We start from the raw sequence: 20,760 nt of genomic DNA, 5'->3' as shown, positions 1-20,760 counted from the left end.
TGTTGTATTTGAGCACCTACTAGTTGTACATGAAATACCGCCTTGAAATAATTGTCTCACAGTTTATTCTCCTCCTCTCTCCAGGGGGAGAATTGTGCTCATGGCACAATACTGTGCTGTGGGGGTTTGTATTTTAGTTTTAAGCCTGGATTTATGAAATATTTTTGCTACCATGCACTTCTGGTAGAGAAAACAGTTTGAATAAGGGTGCTCTCAGAGTCTGTGGGAGGCCATTTCCCTGCCTCACAGCGGTCCACAAGGAGGTCCTGTCTCTTGCAGAGACAAGCATACCCGTAAGATAGAAAGTCAAACCATGCCTGCTCTGACATTTTCAGCCTGAGGTTTAGGCATTCTCTCAGATACATAAAAATCAGTCTCTGAAGGAAAATTTTAATACACTGTATACTTTGAACACTTAAAATTCTCTTTTGCATCTGTAAGAAATCAGTAGCAGAAAAAAGAAAAGCATTACCAGGCATAATCATACTAAACTGTAATGTTTAGATGAAGTTTCCTAAAAGCTAACAGGAATTGAATGAAAGAGAGGGTGAATGAAATGTGTATGAAGAACAAACACAAGCAGTTCTAACAAATGTTGTTTCTAGATCTTGATTAAGGGTGATACAACTGACTTACATATTTTGCAAATGAATAATATAGCATTTGAGAGCTATTGAAATTCCCACATTTTCATCTGTTGGGCACTGTGAGCTTTTATTTATTTTCTCATTAACTGTAAAAATATGGTTAATATTCATCTGGAAAACTCTGTGAAATCTGAATTCCTTACCAGGAGCAGAATTCAGCCCTGTTTGTAAGCAGATGCAAATACCTGATGCTGTACCAGCATATTTCATGGTTGTTATTGGCCATGTATGTGTATGTCTGTCTTGTCCAAATTGCTAATACCGTAAGGCTCTGGATGAAGAACAGGCAAATTCTAGCATGACTGAATTCCACTGCCATTTCATTAACAGAATTCATGGGACCAGCACTGTACTCCATTTATCAAACACCAGGAAACAGTATTTTTAAAAATACATACAAAAGAGAAACACAGAATTCACCCTAATGTTTTTCTTTGCTTTTTTTTCTTTTTCCAAATGTTCAAGCTCATATTAATTGCTAACGTTCCATGATGTGCTTCAAAAACATGCAGAGATTAAATGATTTCAAAACAAAGCACAGGACCTGCTTATAGCACTTTAAGAAACAAGACTGCACTATGGGCTGAAAACCAATTGTATTTTCTAAACAAAAATACCTATCTGGTATTTAGTTACATACACGCAGAACACAAATCCACAATGCTGTCATGCTATAGCTTATTCTCTAATACAAAACCCGAAGAACCTATTGCTTTTTAAATGAGTGAGCATGTGTATTGAATTATGTTTGTGTTGCAACTCCACCAGTCCAAAAATGCTCATCACCTACATTAGAAATTTTTATTTTCTTATCGTAAACTGTGCATAGTGGTAGAGAAAAGACAAGTAACAGCAGGAGAGATCACTAAATAGCCCAAGATCTGCCCTAGGCTACAGATCTCACCTGGTTAACACAGATTTCCCTTTCCAAATTGGAGGCAGCCTCATGTAACCTCATCTTAATCGCTGGGGACATACGGAGCCCCAGGTAGAGAGAACAGACAAATCCTTCTGAACAAGTGGGCCAAACCAGGAAAAAGTAAGCAAGTAAGAATTTTCAAGCATATACTGTGACTAAACCAATCAATAAATACAGGTGACTATGTCGTTTTAGGCGTGTGCTTTATGGCCAGGTGATGGCTCTCCCAGTCCACCCCCTCCCCAGATCTATACTCCCAGCTAAATCACCCTGCAGTCCCTGGGCAGATGGAGCTGAAATCAATAGCGTCATAACACCATCCCTCTCCTTCCCCCCTCCTAAAGCCCCATAATAGCCAAGTTTCAGCTGAGATCAGTATTGACCGGCTCCCAGCACCAGCAGGGCCTCTCCTCCAGCCAACAGGGCAGGATCAGGCCGGATCGCTATCTGATTAGAGGGGAGCACGTCCTGACTTTCCCCAGTCACTTAAGCCGGCGTCTCATTGCTTGTCCTTAGAGACCACAGCTCCACTCAGGCAGAGAGCGTCTAGACAGTATTCATGATCCATCTGTCTGGCACAGCCAGGCTGATGACAAACTCTATTAGACCCGAAACAATTTTTCCTTTTTTTTTTCCTCTCTTCCCTCCTCCCATCTCCCTTTTCCTCTGAGAAGCAGTAATCTGACACTGAAAATTACTATCATTGTTGCAGTGCTCAAAATAGCAGTGCCAGACTTTCATTAACATCAACGCTAGACTGCTAAATATTTAAAGAAATGGATAAATTTCACCTGAAGTGGGACAGCCCAGCACACATGAAAGCAGCAGCACAATCAAAATGTAAATCTAAGCGGTTGTTTTTATCTGCGCAAATTCAGTGTCACAGTCAGAGGGGGATGCCAAAGGTCTCTTTAAACAAAATATTTTCCTTTGATTGAGCTTTTTGTTTTTAAAACAGAATCATTCTCCAGCCCCCTGCAGATCCCTACAAGGCTCAGAGCTGACAGAAGTAGGTGGGGGTGGTGAAAGAGAGAGCTATATATTTGATTTGTTTGGTTTTTTTTTTTACCTTGCACAGGAAAATGAACTCCTACAGCAAACTCTTCTATGCCAAAACAGCCATGACACATCACCTCCATCAATGCTGACAACTTGAATTTGATGTAGACATAATTTTCGCATGACAAGAAGGATTTGGTCTTCCTTATTTTATTCTTCTTCAAATTCTCATGTATGTCAATATTTGTGTTTCATATGCCCAGGAACACAGATCACAGCAGAGATAACTACCTGTACTGTTTTCCACTAACCAACTAACGAACTAAAATCTCCACCATTGTAACCCTTTTCAATTAGACATGACTTGGATACTGCTGTCTGCAGACAAGAAGACTACACTTCCCATTTCAAGAAGTGATTTACTTTTAGCAGGACAAGGCAGGCTGATTATTTGTTGTGAAACAAAGGGAAATGCTCAAACAAATGAACTGTGTCCTGCTGGAAGCAGGCACATTGTTTCAGTCCCAGTTTTGCAGGTCACGTGAAGCAGGAAGCTACTGCCAAGGTTTAAAAGTCCGCAAGGTGTAAAATCCTGCTCTTCATCACATTTTTGCTATCATGGCTTTGTGTTGTTAAATACACCCTCAACTTCCAAGTAGTGTTAAAAGAACAGTCATCTCCATTATCTCAATCAATAAGTCTTTATCGCTGATGAAAATTATAGTAAGTAGACCTATGGGAAGTTGACACAGGCTACTTTGCACAGGGCTACCTGTGGGGAAACCTGCAGTAAGGTGCCAGTGTCCTCACCAAGGAGGGGGAGGTATGCTTTAACACACACCACCAAACCTATGTTAAAAATCCCAATGTAAACCAAGCTGTTACCTTAACAAGTTCAAACGTAAATGAACCAACTTGCTGGATTGCAGCTAGTGTTGTCTAAAATCAGACTCTAACACACCTTGGAGCTGGTGAAGATTTTTTCCAGCTGGCCTCCAATTTCTCTGTGCTAAATTGCCCATGCAGCAGCATAAGGAAACCTTACCTTCCAGTCAGCAGAGGAAAATAGAAAAACCAAAGGGCTGCAGAAATACACATTTTGTTTAACTTTGCACACGTGAGACATCTTATTGAGCTCAGTAGCAACATTTAAAAGACCAAATTAATAGCCTTCGCACTGGAGCCAGGTAAGAAGAGCAAAGAGAGAGGAACACCAGATCTGGGAGATTTAAACTCCTCTAACACAATTAGATAGTGTCTGCTACAATAACGAGATCCAGGAGTAGGTCGCCCACAAAAAATATCTCTCTATACCACTGCTCATGCAATTTAACTAAACTAAACGATAAACTCCAATGAGACATTTCTGGATCTGGCTGCTGGCAAGGACACAAATGAGAAATGCTTCAGTAGCCTGGAAATATGGGCTACTGCTAACATGGCACATATTGCTTAAATAAACCACAGCAGAACTTCCATATGAAAATTTATTTATCGTTTGGGGGTAGTGTATGCATTAGTGTGAATTTAGATGAATATTGATTCCACCACAGGAGGACAGAAGGTTTGAATACAATACGAGAAAGGGATTCTTTGAAGAAATAGAAGATGCAAAGGCATACCATAGTAGCACCAATGCAATTCTAGTAAAGACAAGGGCAGTCCCAGGGAGAAAAAGACCACTCACACTGCTTGGATGTAGACCAGCACACAGACATAGGTCCTTTCAACAGCTTCTTCCCTGTTCAACAACTGTGCACAAGCAAGAAGATGCAAGAATAGAGCTGATACGTTACACTGACCAGAAAGAAATTTCTATTTTAAAATTCCTCAAGTGATTATTTTTAATGTGATCGTTTTCTTCTTACTGAGCTGTATTACTGTCTTGTCACTAACTGGAAGCCAATGAATGTATGTACTTCTGTACTGGAAGGTAGCCTCGTCAGCTGGGACATTTCAAGTGCATACACTGTGGTGTACTCTGGTACAGTAGGGATCTGTACTCTGATCCCAGTAGGGATCCCCATTAAAATCATTGAGCAAAAGCATGCATGAGTTTCTTAATTCAACATGTCATCCCTCTAAGGCCTGGGGACTTCAGCAAGTATTCCAGAAACAGTTTTTCAAGGCTGGAATAAGCTAACACAACCAACTGCCACGTCCATAAAAATGCTCTTTCCTATTACAAACTGGCACTGATTTCTACCATGTAGCAGCATGTTTAATAACCAGGACATGATAAATATCACTAATCCTCTGTTGTTTTAAATACTGTATTTATGGCTGTATTATTTTTTTATCTGGCTTTGATCTTTTTTCTCCTTGTTTCACCAAGTTTGGGGTGGTTGTTTGTTTTTTTTTTAATTTCAAACATAATTCCCTTAATTTACCAGCACTTGTCAGAGTCCCTATCACTATGAGCAAGTACAGTCACTATCAGTATCCCCAAACATAATAAATAATGAACCACTCGCTCTCCCTGCCACAAAGTGAGTAAAAAGTTAAACACTTCTGCATGCTCCTAGCAATAAATCAAGTACTCCCTCTACAAACTCGGTGTTTGCAATGTTGTTGCAAACCCAGCAAATATAGCTATTGAAGGACTTAATAAGACTGTTTACCTAATTATTCCTCTTCACTCAGCACTGGATACAGCAGGTCCGATAGCAGGACTATCGGACGCTGCGTTTTAGAAGTCAGAGAAAATGAAATACAACAGATTTAAGGAAACATAAATCATGGAAAGATGTTGGGTTTGTTTTTTTCTTTTCAAACCCTCCCAGAAGGTAACTGACACATGGGTGGTAACAGTCCTCATGTCTGTAAAGACGGGGAGGAACAACTTAGGGGAAGACCAGCAGTTTGTAGATCCTGGATCAAGCAAGTAACAATTTCTGCAGTCCAAAGGCCTTTTGAAGAGAAGACCGGCGCAAGTTGTGAACACGATGCTGTGATTACCGCACTACTGCCACCAGCACAGAGAAGTGCTGAAAAACCACCGGCCCCCACCTTTCAGACCTCAAGCTGAAGGTGGCTTTGGGAGTTCCACCTAGGAGCCTGCAGAGGAACCCAGAGGGTACCACTTTTGCACTGCAGCCATGCAGCATCACCACCTGCAATGCCCCAACTGCTGCTTGTCATCAAAGTCCTACCCTCCATCTGCTACCACAGTGGCTTTCATGGCTCCTTTGGACAAACATTTGTGCTGGCTTGGTTGAAGAGTTGTACAGTATCCCAGAAAAAAAAACCAAAACAATCATCTATCTGAACTTTAAATGTATGCTTACAAGTTTTACATGCACAATAACATGGCAAAACATTTCTACAACTCAAAAGCCAAAGTCAGCTTAAGTTCATGGGCAAATACACGTGCCATTTTGATCTGGACCCATCACCAAAGCCTATGGCTAGTCCTGGGGCTTTGGAAAGAGTTTCTCTCAAAAAAAAACCAAATAAAAAATAAAATGAAATAACATAAAAGCACATGTAGGCCGTTATTACTTCAAAACCTCTGAAATCACTGCAGAGGTACCAAAGTACTTCAAAGGAAAAGATTTAAAAACATTTAGAAACATGTACATTTGGAGGTTAGAGGGCAGAGGAAGAAAGGCAGATACCCAACACCTGACTTCATATTCTATGATGTATCCACTCCAGTGATTCTACCTTGCTTAATGGCACATTTGTTACAAAACTTAACAGATACATGCTGCTTATAATTCCTGTTATTAATAACATAACAACACAGATATTCCTAAGCCATAGTTACAACCAGAGGTGAAACAGCATGATCAAGGATGTGAGTATTTGCAAAACCAAACCATTTGGAAAGTGTTAAATAATGTAAAAGCCCTTCTATGGTACTTGCACACCAGAAGCATTATTGGAAAAATTCTCCCCCATCCAGAAAGCTGAACTGTGGTTCAAAAATAAATCATTGCAGAACATATAAAAAACAAAAAGCAAATTTTGATTTCGGCGTACATCACTGAGGGCAAAGCACTAAGACAGCAGTTCTGGTGATAAGCTCTGACACCCTGTGTGAGGTATTTATGCACCAAAGAATAGCAACTAAAGCTATTTTTAAATATATACCTACAAAAGCTCAGTGACCTACTAAATGATGCTCACCTCAGCACTACTAAAATATATTTGATTAATAGAAATTATGACTGGAAAAATTACAACTCTCTTAACGATCTTAATAGTATATAAAGACTGTCACACAAAGCATAAATTATTTTTTTAGAACCTTGGAAAACAAATTATTTAATCATTTATGTATTATGCTTTCTTTCTCAGAAACCACATATGATCCGTATGATTTTAACTTCAATGTCTGCAGCACAAGCTCCTTGTGCATGACTACAACTTTCCAGGTTTAGAAACCTAAAGAAAATGTGTTAAAAAAAATGCTGGTTCAGAGAAGAACAACATTTACTTCCACTGTCTCATCTCCCTAGGTATCATACTGCAGACCAAGTTTCCAAACAGACTGATTTCTGAGGTAAACAGACATATTTGACATACATACATACACGGATGCACACAAAGAGCCAGTACTTACAGCTAAAGATGCCTGGAGGTGGATGCTCTGTTACAAGCAGACAGTTCTCTTCATCACTGTTATCCCCACAGTCATTCTGTTGGTTACAAATCAGTGAACCAAGATACAAGCATTTACCACTGGCGCAGGTGAATTTGCACTCTGAAAGGCAAAAAAGAAACCAAAACAAAAATGTGTCAGGAAATTCATGCTTACCTTCTTCACCTCTAGGGTGACTGATATTAAAGGTAATATCTTTCAAGTAGATGCTAACACGGTGGCTGTGGCTCTGGCACTTAACACCAAAATACATAATATAGTATTTGTAGCATTGCACATGTAAATATATACATGACACATTCCAGATCACCGGAATCAATCCATTACTAAACCAGATCGGCCATTTGGGGAAATCCAACTTCTTCTTCCTAAAAAGAGACAGTATTTTTTTCTAGTTTGATGTTCAATGTTTGTGTGGCACTTTGCATATTTAGAACAAGACAGCACTATGAATAAGAATAATAATTGTCCCACATTAAAAAGTCTTGCACAACATAAGACAGCATCAGCTGTAAGGCACAAGTATAGTTTGTAACCAGGAACATTTCTGTCCAGACACAATTGTTCCTTAACTACTTTCCCAAATCAATTTGCTAGTCTCCCAACTAATTACAATCAAGCACTCAGTGTCTGCACATTGAACTCCCACATGCCACTTTGCCTTACACAGTCAGTAAACTTCTAAAGTGTCTAAATGCTATATGCAGGCATGCTGTATTTTTACTTTATTCTTTTTCACTACAAAAAAAAAATAAGTTTCCCCTAAATATGGTTCCATCATGAGAACAATTCCTATGAGACCAAGTATACTTTCTAGTAAGTATTTAAGATGTAATTAAGAAATGTTCACAAAAATATACGTGCAATTATAAAAAGCTTTCTCACTAGGCTTGTTCCAAAGTTAAATACACTACACATCTAGAACAGAGGACATACCTAGACACATTGTAATTTAATGATTACACTTCCAGCATGTTGACAAATTCTAGCAATTGTCATTCACAAGCAGACAAGCAAAGTCTGATACACTCACAAGTAGTGTATTAAAGTAGCGCCATTCCCTGAACCTCGGGCTTCCCTAAGGCTGCAGTTTGGGCTGGCTGATTCTGCTTCAGAGAGATGATCTGAAGAAAAGAGATAGCATTTTTTCACCTTCAACTGTATCAACAAGAGACTTTCCTTTAATTTTAACAGCACTTACACTTAGGCAGGACCTCTAATTCTAAAAAGCCCTTAAGCCAGTTACTGGGGTGTGATATTTACCCATATGTAGTATCTGATGTGTAACACAGGCGCACTAATAGTGAAGAAGAAATAAAACTGGGAATGGGAATGAAATAATTTGCTTTTCTTAGTAAATCTGCTTTGTAGGTAGAAGTGATCTGTGGACTTTGAACACTTTTCATCGAGAGTATTAATGAAATTTTGGTACACATACCAACAAGAATCTGCTGCTGCAAAAATATATGCATCAACGTGTGTAACATAAAATGCTACTTAGGAATATAAATAAAAGCCATAAAATGTTATGCAAGGAAAAAAATATTTCCTGTGGAAAAAAAAATCTACTTTTTTGTTTCACTTGGTCAAACTGCACTCAAAAATCAGTGAGCATTTGCCTAAATAAGGTCCTCAAGATCGATGCTTTTTTAGTCCAACCCATTAGTATTTTCAATTGTTCAAACTGTACAATAAAATACTGTACAAACAAAATATTTTTCCCTGTTTCTTTGTCACCCTGTCCTTCTCTGATACAACAAAGAACTGAAGAAGCATTTAAGAGCTTACGCTTTCTGGTTTGAATACAGAGAATACAAAAATCATAAGCAAACAGAGTAAGTCTTTGAAATCCAAGAAATTAAGTAGGTCATTAACAGTTACTTTTGGAAAGCAAGGTTAAAAGATTGATCTCAATATTAACAATCTGGTAATTACAACACCTCAGAACTCACTTCTGCAACTTCATGAAGTAAGAAACTGGAACAAAAAAGGAACAAAGCTGCCTTGGAAGATTAGAAAAGTTGGCTTGGAGGGGTTCAAACTTTCCAGCTATCTTAAATGAGGAATATAACACAGGGTGAAATTAGAATGGTAAAGGACATACTGCTTCTCTTTGAAAGACAAATATCAAACACCATTATTGCCTGAAGTTAAAATATTTGACATGTTACTTTGGCCACACTATTTCTTTCCTGTGTCTTTGTGCTGAGTCCTGATGTAAAGCTTTCCACACTTCCTCCATGACTGATACAAAGTGCTCAAGCAAGCTGTCATCTAAAAAGCAATTAAAGCTAAGAACTTTGGGTTCCTGTTTGCCACCAGATTATACTGTCTTCAGACAAAAGACCAAATGAAGCACTAGATTTTTAGTAGCTCTATTAAAGTCAAAGTTCTGAGCTCTGATTAACATTACCTTAAGAGGACTAACTAGAGAAAAGAATTAGTGCTTTAAGGGGTTGGGGTTTTTTGTTGGTTTTTTTTTTTTTTGCCTAGGTAACACAACACATCAAAATTTGGATTCAAAACCAGACTCAAGTTGCCATGTAAAATGTCATGGCTACTTTCTCCTTCCTTCAGATACATGAGCATTGCCATTGTCAAGGTGTATTAAAAAAGAGAGTCACCAGATGTCTCATTCCCTGTTGATATGCCTGCCTTGACTGGAAAATTGTTCGCAATACCACAGGAATTCTATGTTGATTTTAAAATTGAACATGTTATTAAAGTCATCCTCCCTTGTGATCTCCAGCAAAATCTATTTGCCAAGAAAGCAGTCATCCTGTGCTGTCTGGCTGGGATGGAGTCTTCTAAACAGCTCTTATGGTGCTATTTTGGCTTTGTGACCAAAACAGTGTTGATAACACACCAGTGTTTTGGCTACTGCTGAGCAGTGCCTGCACATCACTGAAGCTTCCTCTTTTTCTCACCCTTCTGCTCTGAGGGAGTAGACAGGAGGTGGGCAAGAGGCTGGGAAGGGGACACGGCCAGGACAGCTAACCACAACTGACCATAGGGGTCCTCCATGCCATGTAACATTATGCTCAGCAATAAAAGCCAGGGGGTTTGTCTTCCTCTTGCTTCGAGACTTGGTTGGTCATAAGTCTATTTGTGGGAGGTAGTGACTCCTTTTGCACAAATTGGTTTCTTCCCCTCTTTTCTTCACTTACTAGAACTGTCTGCTGCTATTCTTCCTATTCTTTCCCATCCTGTGGGGCAGGAAGGGGTCGTGAGCAAGCAGCTGCGTGGGTGCCTACCTGCTGGCCAGGATCAAACCACAACACATGCATGTGCAAAAGTAACTTCTAAATCTAACAAAATTTAGCATCTAATGGAGGACAGAAAAGTGCAAAACTTTAGCCTGCATAATAACGTTTCGTTGAAATCTGAAGGAAATACTCAAAGTAAAAATATATTGTAGGAATAGGACAAATTAACAGATTGTTCAATGAAAGTACAGATATTTCTGAACATGGAACATACTTTGCATCAGGTATTTGCAACTTGTAGACAAAAATGCAGTACCTTAAAGTAGTTTACATAGTAAATGCATTTAAAGAGTGTGTGCTTTTACTAAAACCAGAAGAGAACCCTTCCTTGTAAAGCACGGTGGAGCTAAATGAGGTTGATGGTTAGTGGAGATAATAGAAAGCAAATATTAAGAGTATTGTCAAGCTGAAAATTAGTAAACAAACCTGCAGAGGTCTGCATCAAAATACTAGGAGTGACCTCAAAACACTCCGACCAGGAAATTCAGACCAGTCCAGATTAGACCAATGTGCCTAATGACATACCAGAGAGCCCTTTTCAGTACAGTCTTGTACTTGGCCTGTCTAGACAAGAAGAGGGGGAAAAGCTCCCGTTCTGAAAATAAGCCAGCACGATCCTTCTTTCATGAATAATGTTTCAAAGCTAGGCAGTTTTCCCTTTCATTTTCAAGTGGCAATTAGTGAAACATCAGTAGGTTGGCCAGCAAGGCTCTGACTAGAGCTAAACCTGAAGCAAGATGACAGCTACTGAAGGCTGAAAAAACCAGCCCTTCTTATAAGCATGTCTTACTATGTTCGGAATTATGTCTTCAGCTTAATTTTAAAATTTCTCTTCAACATAATTCTTCAACATAAAGTTTTAATAAACATACTTCCAGGTAGATCCAGACTACCTTGAAAATAGTAAATACTAAGAATACTATCATGATTATTTCCTGTTTTTATAAACTGCATGCAAGTAGTATAAATAAGTATATTGCTCACATGTTCAAGGTAGATGCTTGTATGTAGAAATTCTTTACATACATATACCCATTAATATATGACTGTATCAAATAATTGAAGGTTATGTTTCAGCTGCAACAGCAAAAGATGGATGTGCCTCATGATACAAAAATCTTTTTTTTGTTGTTGTGAAATACAGTATCTGCTGTATTGGGTAGGCTCATTTTACACTTTCTGTGCCTACCCAACAAGATAATTTTATCCTTGCATTCAACTTAATTCTTTTAGACTTCGTTTACACTTGACTTCATCCATATGAACAGCATTCCCATTGTTTTGTCATCCCACTTACTGTAGGGCATTTTTAATTATAGCTAAGTGCTGTTTCTTCTTGTAATGTAAGTCCAACCACAGGCCAAGAGAGAAAAAAAGCAACGAAATGTCATATTGAAAAAATATGGTGGTTTAGGCCACTGTTACGATGCATGTCACAGCTACTTATTTAATGGGTCTGAGATGATTATCTGACCCACGGGCAGACTTCTATTCCATCCATTTGAATAAAAAGTAAAAAACTATATACATAGCCAGTGATCCCAAATTGTTGTAGCTAAACTGTTGTAACACAGCTGAAATGTGAAATCCTAAGCGATGCCTGGAACTTAGCTGGAGCATAAAAGCACTCTCCAAAGTCCATCCAACTGGAAGCAGTCCTGGCAGTACAGCCAGCAGAGGGTGATCAAAAACCCTACTGGCATCAGGTAAGCAAAAGGTGAAAATCTCTTTACCTCTGGGTGTATCTAGATCTCTAGAATAAAGGCCTAATGTCTAATTTCTTGCATAAATACTCCATTTGAAGTATGTTGTCATACTTCCTTCATACTCCTGTTCATGTTGTAACCTGAAAGAAAATATGTTTAAGGGGCATCATCACCTGCTGCAAGAGTAAAAAGAGGCAGAAGTAGTAAACTGGGGAGAGTGGGAGGAAGCACACTTCACTAGAGATTAAAGAAATACAAACCACAAATACCAGAGTCAGTACAATAAAACCCTGTTCAACCTCTGATAAACATCTGTCTGTGTATTATTTTTAATATTGTAGATTGTAGCTTTATAATGGGAAGTAAATCATAAATAGAAGGCAATGTGTACACAAGGAACATGTTTATTTGCAAAAACGCTTGGTTAATGAGGAAGATGGCAAGCTGCCATGTGATCTAATAAACCTCCATTGATAAGGGGAAGAGAGGCATAAATAGACCTTTAAAAAATAAAAAAAAAAAGGCTTCACAAAAAGAATGTCAAGCATAATACCAGCAAAAAATGAAAGCAGATCAGCTTATGCAGGATAAGAAGCAGAACTGTAAACCACAGGCAAAGGCCTGTCCTCACTTCCCACAGACTCACACAGGACAGGAGTCTTTTCTCAGAGCCACACAGTGTGGAGACTGAGAGATCTTCTCAGCCCAAGGGAGAAATAGCCATAAAACTGGGCTGACTGAAAGAAGATTGGTACTGGTTCAAAACCAGTCTCATTTGCCAAGCTGCTACCCTCTTGCAGTCTCCCATGCTCGCTCACTTATCCAGAAATTATCTTTTCATCTTCTTAAGGCACAGCCTAAAGCTATGTTCTTTAACTAGTTAACTATTTATGCCACTAGCTAAAGGAAGCTTATTCTTACACACAAGTAGTGTGTGTATTACACAATATTCTCAAGCACAGGTAGTGAAATCTGCCATTCAGTTCACCAGTTAAGGAGGTTAGGACATTTCCCTAAGCTTATCTTGATTAACAGCCTGAACAAAATTACACTAGACACTCAGACCTCCTTTATTTGGGACCTGTCAATAAGCTTAGTTTCTGTCTGTGACTCAACCGAGCCACAGTCTTGATTTTGACCCATCAGAGTCCACACAAAGAAGCACTCTGCAGTGCCACGGCAGACACAAACACATGCAGCGGACAAGGAACACCAGAGGGAAGGACCTACAAAGGATGTGTTTCCATGAGCTATTTAGAAGGCCTTTCGTTTCTCCCAGTTTAATGCAGTGGTAACGTGGGATCTGCTATGGCATGCCAGACCCACCCATGGGCCATATCTTAGCCCCATCACCTCAACCCAGGGTGACAGTGACTCCCCCATAGGGAGCCACCACCACCTGCTGACATTTCTGTATGTACTAGCAGAGCTTTCCTAATCAAGTATGTGAAGGCACATTGGTGACTCAGCTAATGACACTCTCATTTTCAGTTGTGGAACTACATGAGGAGACGATTAAAAATGCATTAAATATGTACCTTGTAATTTTTTGTCAAGCACAATGTCATTATGGGCAAGTGTGGATGAGAAGTAAAGGGCATGTGCAAATGAGATTTTCTAAATGTGTAGTTCTCCTTAATCAAAATTCAAAGAATTCCTGAATTATGGTAAATATTTTTAAATTATCTTAGTTGGTTTTCATCTTAAGGAATCTTTAATAATCACAAGCAGTATCACTTACAGGTTTGTAGAATGCTGCATATGTAGAAGAATATAAAATAAAAAATCATGTTACTGTAGCAGTTTCTTGGAGTATTTTTTTTCCTTTGGAATATTGTTTGCATAGCAAATAACTCAAGAGTAAACCATTTTATTAGGTAACATCACAACCTTTGTATCCAGAGAAACAGATTCATGTCACTTCACAGATGCATTGCTAAATTTTGACTGCAGTCCTAAAAATATGCTGCCTTTATGTTGCATTATTAAATCAGGTCAGATTACTTTAGACTGTAACCTTGTAAGATAGGAACTGTTTTCAGTAGTTCTAGCAGGTACTGGAACCCCATTCTCATCTGACATAATGTAACGTTACTGAAGCAATGAGAACACATTAGAGAACTTGTCTTTCCATACAAGTAATGTACAATGCAGGTAAGAGTATACCATTGCCATGGTTTAAGCCCAGCCAGTAACTCAGAACCACACAGCCTCTCTCTCCCCACCCCCACCCCCAGCTCCCAGAGAGATGGGGAGGAGAATCAAAAGAATGTAACTCCCATGGGTTGAGATAAGAACAGTGCAGTAACTAAGGTATAACACAAATCACTACTGCTACCACAAATAATGATAATGATAAGGGAAATAACAAGGGAAGAGAATACAGCTTGCCACCCGCTGACCAATATCCAGCCTGACCCAAGCAGTGATCTAACCCTTCCAGGTAACTGCCCCCAGTTTATATAGTGGGCATGACGTGCTGTGGTATGGAATACCTCTTTGGCTAGTTTGGGTCAGGTGTCCTCTCTCTGCTTCTTCCCAGCTTCCCCTCCTCCCTGGCAGAGCATGAGGCTCAGAAAGTCCTTGGTCAGAGGAAACATTACTGAGCAACAACTAAAAACATCGGTGTTATCAGCACTGTTCCCAGGCTGAAAGTCAAAAAACACAGCACTGCACCAGCTACTAAGAAGGAGAAAAATGCTACTGCTGAGCCCAGAACAACCATGTTTCAGGAGGCTGCTCAGAAGATGTCAAATTAATGCTGATGACAGTATTCTCTCTTCTTCACATCTTCCTGTGCAAAAAATCTAAGAGAAATTAATTTGTTTACTATGTGTTAAGATGCAGGACAGTTACAGTGCTTACGCTGTAACATGAACTCCAGATTTTAATGGACAAGAGAATTTTCATTTCTCAATGGCATTTGAATTGTACAATGTACAGTAATGTGAGTAATGACAAGTTTTTTACCACCTTTAATATGTTCGCCAAGCCACATCTGCAGAACTTTGCATGTTCCTGTAGTAAATGCCTTGTCACTGTTAGATTTTGTACTTTAAAAGCAATTTCCTTTTAAGTCCAATTATTTTAAATGTATCAGGTCAGGGTGACTCAGTGTTCACAGCACAAAAAATATAAGCAAAATAATACACAGAGTACAGCCAAAAATAAATGGCTTTCAGTGGCTTGCATCATAAAGTACAATGTCTTTTATAAACTTGAACTGTCTATATCAATTGTTATTTAATTCTTCAGTCCTTATTCAGCTCTATCTAAAAAATGAGTCACACATTTTATTCACCTTAGTATCTTTCCCAGAAGTCTGGGATTTTATGGCTCAAGCTTTTTAAAATGAAAAAAAAATATTTTCCTATTACAAAATCCATTTTTTCTACCCTTTGCCTTCTCCTCCAGTCAATTTCCATGAACATTCCCTCCCAAATATGTATTGCATTACAAATGGAGACAGACTCCCATCTCTATGCATTTCCATAGAGAAGAACTGGTAGTCATCTGGCTTGCCTAACATTTTCCGCTATAAAAGCCTTGAAGGACCCCTCCCATGTTCACTCATGCAGCAGGTCTCTAATGCTGAGCAGGAAGAACACCCCTGGGCTACAGAAATGTCTTTTCTTTGTCCCAGGAAATTCTCTTCTGCTTTTATGGAAATAAAAACTGTTAAAAAAAATGCAGTCATTTTTCCATTGTCTGTGTCAGGAGAGTGTCTGGCAATGCTCCAAAGTACCTAAAAGGTGCAGACACTGTGAGGCTTCAGCAATACCACTGCCAGAGCAACAGCCCAAAGCATACTGGGACAGCGGGGGAAGAGGCTGATTAACTGTGGTAGGGAAAGGAGGTGAGTTCTGCTTCCCACACTTTCACACAAGGTTTTCATTTCAGTTCCAGGTATATGTGCTACCCAGTACAGCCATTACTACAACCACCAGATGCTCCTCTTTAGTCCATGAGTTCTCCCAACATTCAGTGTACAGGACAGACAGAGAGGGAAGAAATATGAATGCACAGCAAAAACAGTATCTTATGGGTTGAGAGTGCCTCATTTAGCAACCTAAGCAGAACAGTTTCAATAAAGATTCTTTCACACTACAATGATGCAATTTTGTTTAAGAATCAGCAACATATTTGACTGTATAGCAGCTAGTTAATGAAGATTATTTCATAATTTCCATGGCCAAAGTGCTTACAAAGTAGACTATGCAGAAAACACTGACACAGGCATCCTGAAGAAATCTTTACCATATGAACCTTTCTGTTGTTGAAATGGCATAATTTAAAAAGCAACAGTGCATTTAGGACAGTGCATTTCTGGTTGTGAACATGATCATACAATAAACACGATGCTGGATGGTGCTGAGTCTATCCATGCACCATCCAGTATCTGAGGAAACTTTACAGCACAGAAAACCAAAGCAAACAGCTTCCCTCCCCTGAACAGCATCCGACTTTGCAAATACACTGTGTTTTTCAGAGAAAGAGTGCCTACACAGTATGTGAAAACCAATATAAATGAGCTGGAGTGCTGCATCCCCAAAACCAAATGCTCTGGGCTAGCACTGCTTTCCCTCAGGGGGCACAGCCTTCCCCTGTCACTGGCTGCAATTTCCGTTCATGTGCAGCCGCTCCTCTGGAAACAGTCAGAAGCTAAGGAGGTCTTCAGTGGGTCCATTTGAATCAGGCAATGCCTCCAAAATGAGCACCACCTCGCAGACTAAGCAGATGGATTGTGAGGAAGAGAGTAGAGCAGGATGCCAAGGGAGGAGAGATGGTACCAGGGTGCCCAGGTGTGATAGGAAGGGCTTATCTTCACACCTGACATCTGCACATCTGGCTTGGGTGGAGCCACACAGCCTAGCACCCTGCTGGCACAGCTGGCTATGAGATGTTAACCGTGCTTGCCTCTTCCCAAACAGAGGTTTTCAAAAGGAGCATGGTTTAGTTTCCACTGGAGGCCTGGTGCCTGCTGTACTAACACACCTGAGGAATGCCCACCTGCCGCGCACATGTACATGCCTGACGTGGGCTGGGGGAACCACTGATCAATGAAACTGACACTACTGACAAAATGCACATCGCATTTAATAGCCAAGCAGCATTTGATCTCCAAACCACACCCTCAAATCCTGACACATTACCTCAAGCCTATGGCTCTTCTGGACATTATTTCTGTCTGTGGTTTATCTTAATATGCTGGAATGGAAAATACTGTGGTTGACATGCAGATCAGTCATGCCAGCTTTGAGACTGCAACATCTTGTTGGGGAGGCACGGTAAGCGGCTGACAGCGATAACCATTTCAGCCATCTAATTTTAATCTGCCACTGTACATCTGTCAGAAGCCCCACAGTACTTTTTGGGCGGGGATAAGAGATGGGGCTAGGACAAATATCTGGTTACAGCTCAAGTTATCAGTGTATCGATGACAAGTTAAAGCGTGTTAAAAATTAGACAAGTGATGGGATGAACACAGAGAACCACCCAAACCCATGCCAGCCATGAAAGAGAATAAACAGCCAGCACATTCGAAATTCAAGAGCAGCTAATTGCATTTTAACTGTGGGCGAGGTAGTTTGTCATATTGTACCAGCTCATTATTACTAATCTGTTCAGAGACAGTGATAATTTTCTGTGATTTTACAAGCCAACATCATTAAACTGAGGTCAGTTTCATACTGTTGGTCTCACCTCTGAAGACTTCAAATAGTAAAGTGAAAGAGCCAGCTAATGCAGCCAATTTTCAAGGAAAAACAAAAGAACAAAATATTTCTTAGAACTACCTACTGTTCCATGACATCCCTCTAGTTTATGGTCCTTCAGCTTAAAGAATTATGTTGAAACACTAAGAAACACCAGCTAAACAGATTAATTTTCACTGTCATTAGGAGATATGCCTTTAAAACATAACATTACTATTGAATGTTTTACTAACATGCAAAAAATACTTCTCCAGAGAGGTGACTGTTCCAAAATCCAGTTTGCAGAGTAAAAATATTTTATGATTTGCAAGCATTATGTCCAGATAGATGAATATAAAAAGAATGATCACACATCCTCAAGAAAGCAAAAGGAAACTCAACAGGTACCAAGAACAAGATTAAGAGTCAGGCTTGTTCATCCTCCAAAAGAGAAGGCTCCAGCCAGACCTTATAGCAGCCTTCCAGTAACTAAAGGAGCCTGCAAGAAAGCTGGAGAGGGACTTTTTAAAAGGGTCTGTAGGGACAGGACAAGGGGCAATGGCTTTAAAATGACAGAGGGGAGATTTAGATTAGATATTAGGAAAAATTCTTCAGTGAGTGAGGGTGGTGAGGCACTGGCATGGGTTGCCCACAGAAGCTGTGGCTGCCTCATCCCTGCCTGGCAGTGTTCAAAGCCAGGTTGGATGGGGCTTTGAGCAACCTGGTCTTGTGGCAGGGAGGTTAGAACTAGATGCTCTTTAAGGCCCCTTCCAACCCAAACCATTCTATGATTCTATGATGAAGTGCAATGTAGCACACAAATATTTGGGGATCAAATTCAACTACAGCAGTGTAACATAGGGCTCCCTTTGTATTTTCTTAGCCCAATTACGCTCTCAGCTATTTACTGATACATAATGAAAGCTACAATTAAAGAACACTGTGAACGTATTAGCATATTCTGGTAAGTCTGTGCATCACACCTGTTGTTCATAAAATCTGAGTGGAGATACGGCTTCCAGTGTAAAAACACCATCTATTCTTTGCAACAGTAAACAAATAGCTTTCACTTAAAGTACTTCAGCAACAGCCTACACAAACCCCTTGTATTTTGTGTTACAGTACATTAGAAACAAATTAGCTAGAAAACTTATAATTAATAAAGTGGGCAAATAATACTGGAATATGTCTTTTTACACTTCATGCAGTAACTCTGAGTTTACAGCAAATTATTTAATGTGCTCTACTACCCAAGAGAGAGAAGACAGAAGCAGCAACAGCAGGAAAATACACCCTGATAAAAGGTCATTCAAAAGGGTAGGAAGCCCCTTTCATAACAGATCAGGTCTATATTAAATGTAAAAAAACTTCCTTAAAAAATCTACGTGTAAAGGTTTTTAAGGAGGTTACTTGTTTTAGACAATAATCACATACTCTAATATTTCCTGGTATACAGTATGTATATCAAATCAAAATGGGATTAACCAGTTAAAAGAGATAAGCATGTTTATATGTAAATATAAACAAATATGCATGTATAACAGTAATACTTGCAGTCTTAAGAATATACTGCAGTTGCTAAATGCACAGCTTAAACAGTAGCACATTTGAGAGAGAATACCATTTGGTTTAAACATGTTTTTTAGATTTCCAAATGTAACCTCACACACTCAGTTTTATTCCTGTCAAAGCTTAAAATACAGAATAAAAAAATCTTATTCTACAATGACATATCAAGTATACCATTAATACAAGAAAAATTATATTGTCTTGTGACTAAAACATCAACATTCATGTGATATGACACAGCAAAGTATCTGCTTACTGTTCCTGAAAGGCAAAGTTATGGCAGAGCTGCTATTTTCAGCCTAGATGAATGCAGTTTTGTTCTGCTCCTCAACATTATTTCTCAGGACACTATATTATCACTTTTATATTTCCGTGGTGATTTCTAGGGAGTACAGTTGTAGGATGCTGTTCTTTACAACATCTGAATTACTAAGTTAAGGCAAGGATTTAAAATGTTGCATATTAGAGAGACACTCATACAGGAATAATCAAAGAAAAGAATTAATTCTATTTCTGATTTCCAAACAGCACATTAGGGTCCTTCAGGGATTCATCAGCCTGCAGCTTTTTAAAAGTGTAATTACATGGGACAAAATTTGGGTATGAACAAATTTCTCTTTGATGACATCAAAAATGGGAAGAATTCACATACTTAAGACTGTCTACAAAACCAGTGTTAAAATTGTAAGCACCAAAGAAATGGGCAATGGATACAGCAAGCTTTCTAATAATACATTGATGTTGAGTGGGTCTGTCTCATTTCTGACATTTTGGGAGCTAATCACATGTATTTTAATGATAACTCTGCTTCACTGAATTCAACTCCTAAACATGCATTTTTAAATATCTTGCTCACTCTCTGACGCAAAAGGTGATCTATATTGACTAAGACTGTGGAGAGATATTATGTGTGTGTATATATATAGATATAGGAAGATATAAAAGGAATATTAAAAAGAGAGAGGAATGTTTTGCCCCTTATTTTTTAAAACATTAAGTATTTATTTCTGTCTCTCTTACTCTGTGGACAGAAAAAGTAAAGATATATTACAAGTACCTGCATGGTGAAAACTAAACAACTGAGATGAGAGAGGACTGCTCCTTAAATCACTTTAAAACTCTCTAGATCAGATCTTCAACTTTAATGGGGCTTCACATATTTATTTCACTTAGAACTTATTTATATCAAATCCCTAGCAATCAGCAGCCTACTTCTCGCTCTTTGCATAAAGATTTCTGCAAGTGTCTAAGTTTTCTTCTCTTTCAAGCTATATATCAACAGCAAAACAAGGAAAGCATAACCTAATTAATAAATGAATCATAACAGTGTTGTTTTCTTTAGAAAATATAGGCAA

The 20,760-nt window shown here is 39.0% G+C and overlaps 1 protein-coding gene across 2 annotated transcripts in view; it reads right to left on the bottom strand.

Moving 5' to 3' along the window:
* LDLRAD4 (low density lipoprotein receptor class A domain containing 4) overlaps positions 1-20,760 on the bottom strand; it is a 180,477-nt gene that overhangs the window by 138,623 nt on the left and 21,094 nt on the right. For both annotated transcript variants that reach the window (XM_061448869.1, XM_061448870.1), the window contains exon 2: positions 7,133-7,273. In XM_061448869.1, the coding sequence (XP_061304853.1) occupies positions 7,133-7,273 (141 nt within the window). The remainder of the gene's footprint in view (positions 1-7,132; positions 7,274-20,760) is intronic.

The sequence above is a fragment of the Pezoporus flaviventris genome, unplaced genomic scaffold (assembly GCF_033815535.1).
Source record: "Pezoporus flaviventris isolate CSIRO_AGI_PZ_B2104156 unplaced genomic scaffold, CSIRO_AGI_Pfla_v1 ptg000007l, whole genome shotgun sequence".
Classification (NCBI taxonomy): domain Eukaryota; kingdom Metazoa; phylum Chordata; class Aves; order Psittaciformes; family Psittacidae; genus Pezoporus; species Pezoporus flaviventris.
Note: the sequence above shows the minus strand (reverse complement) of the source record. Positions and strands in the feature narration are given on the sequence as shown.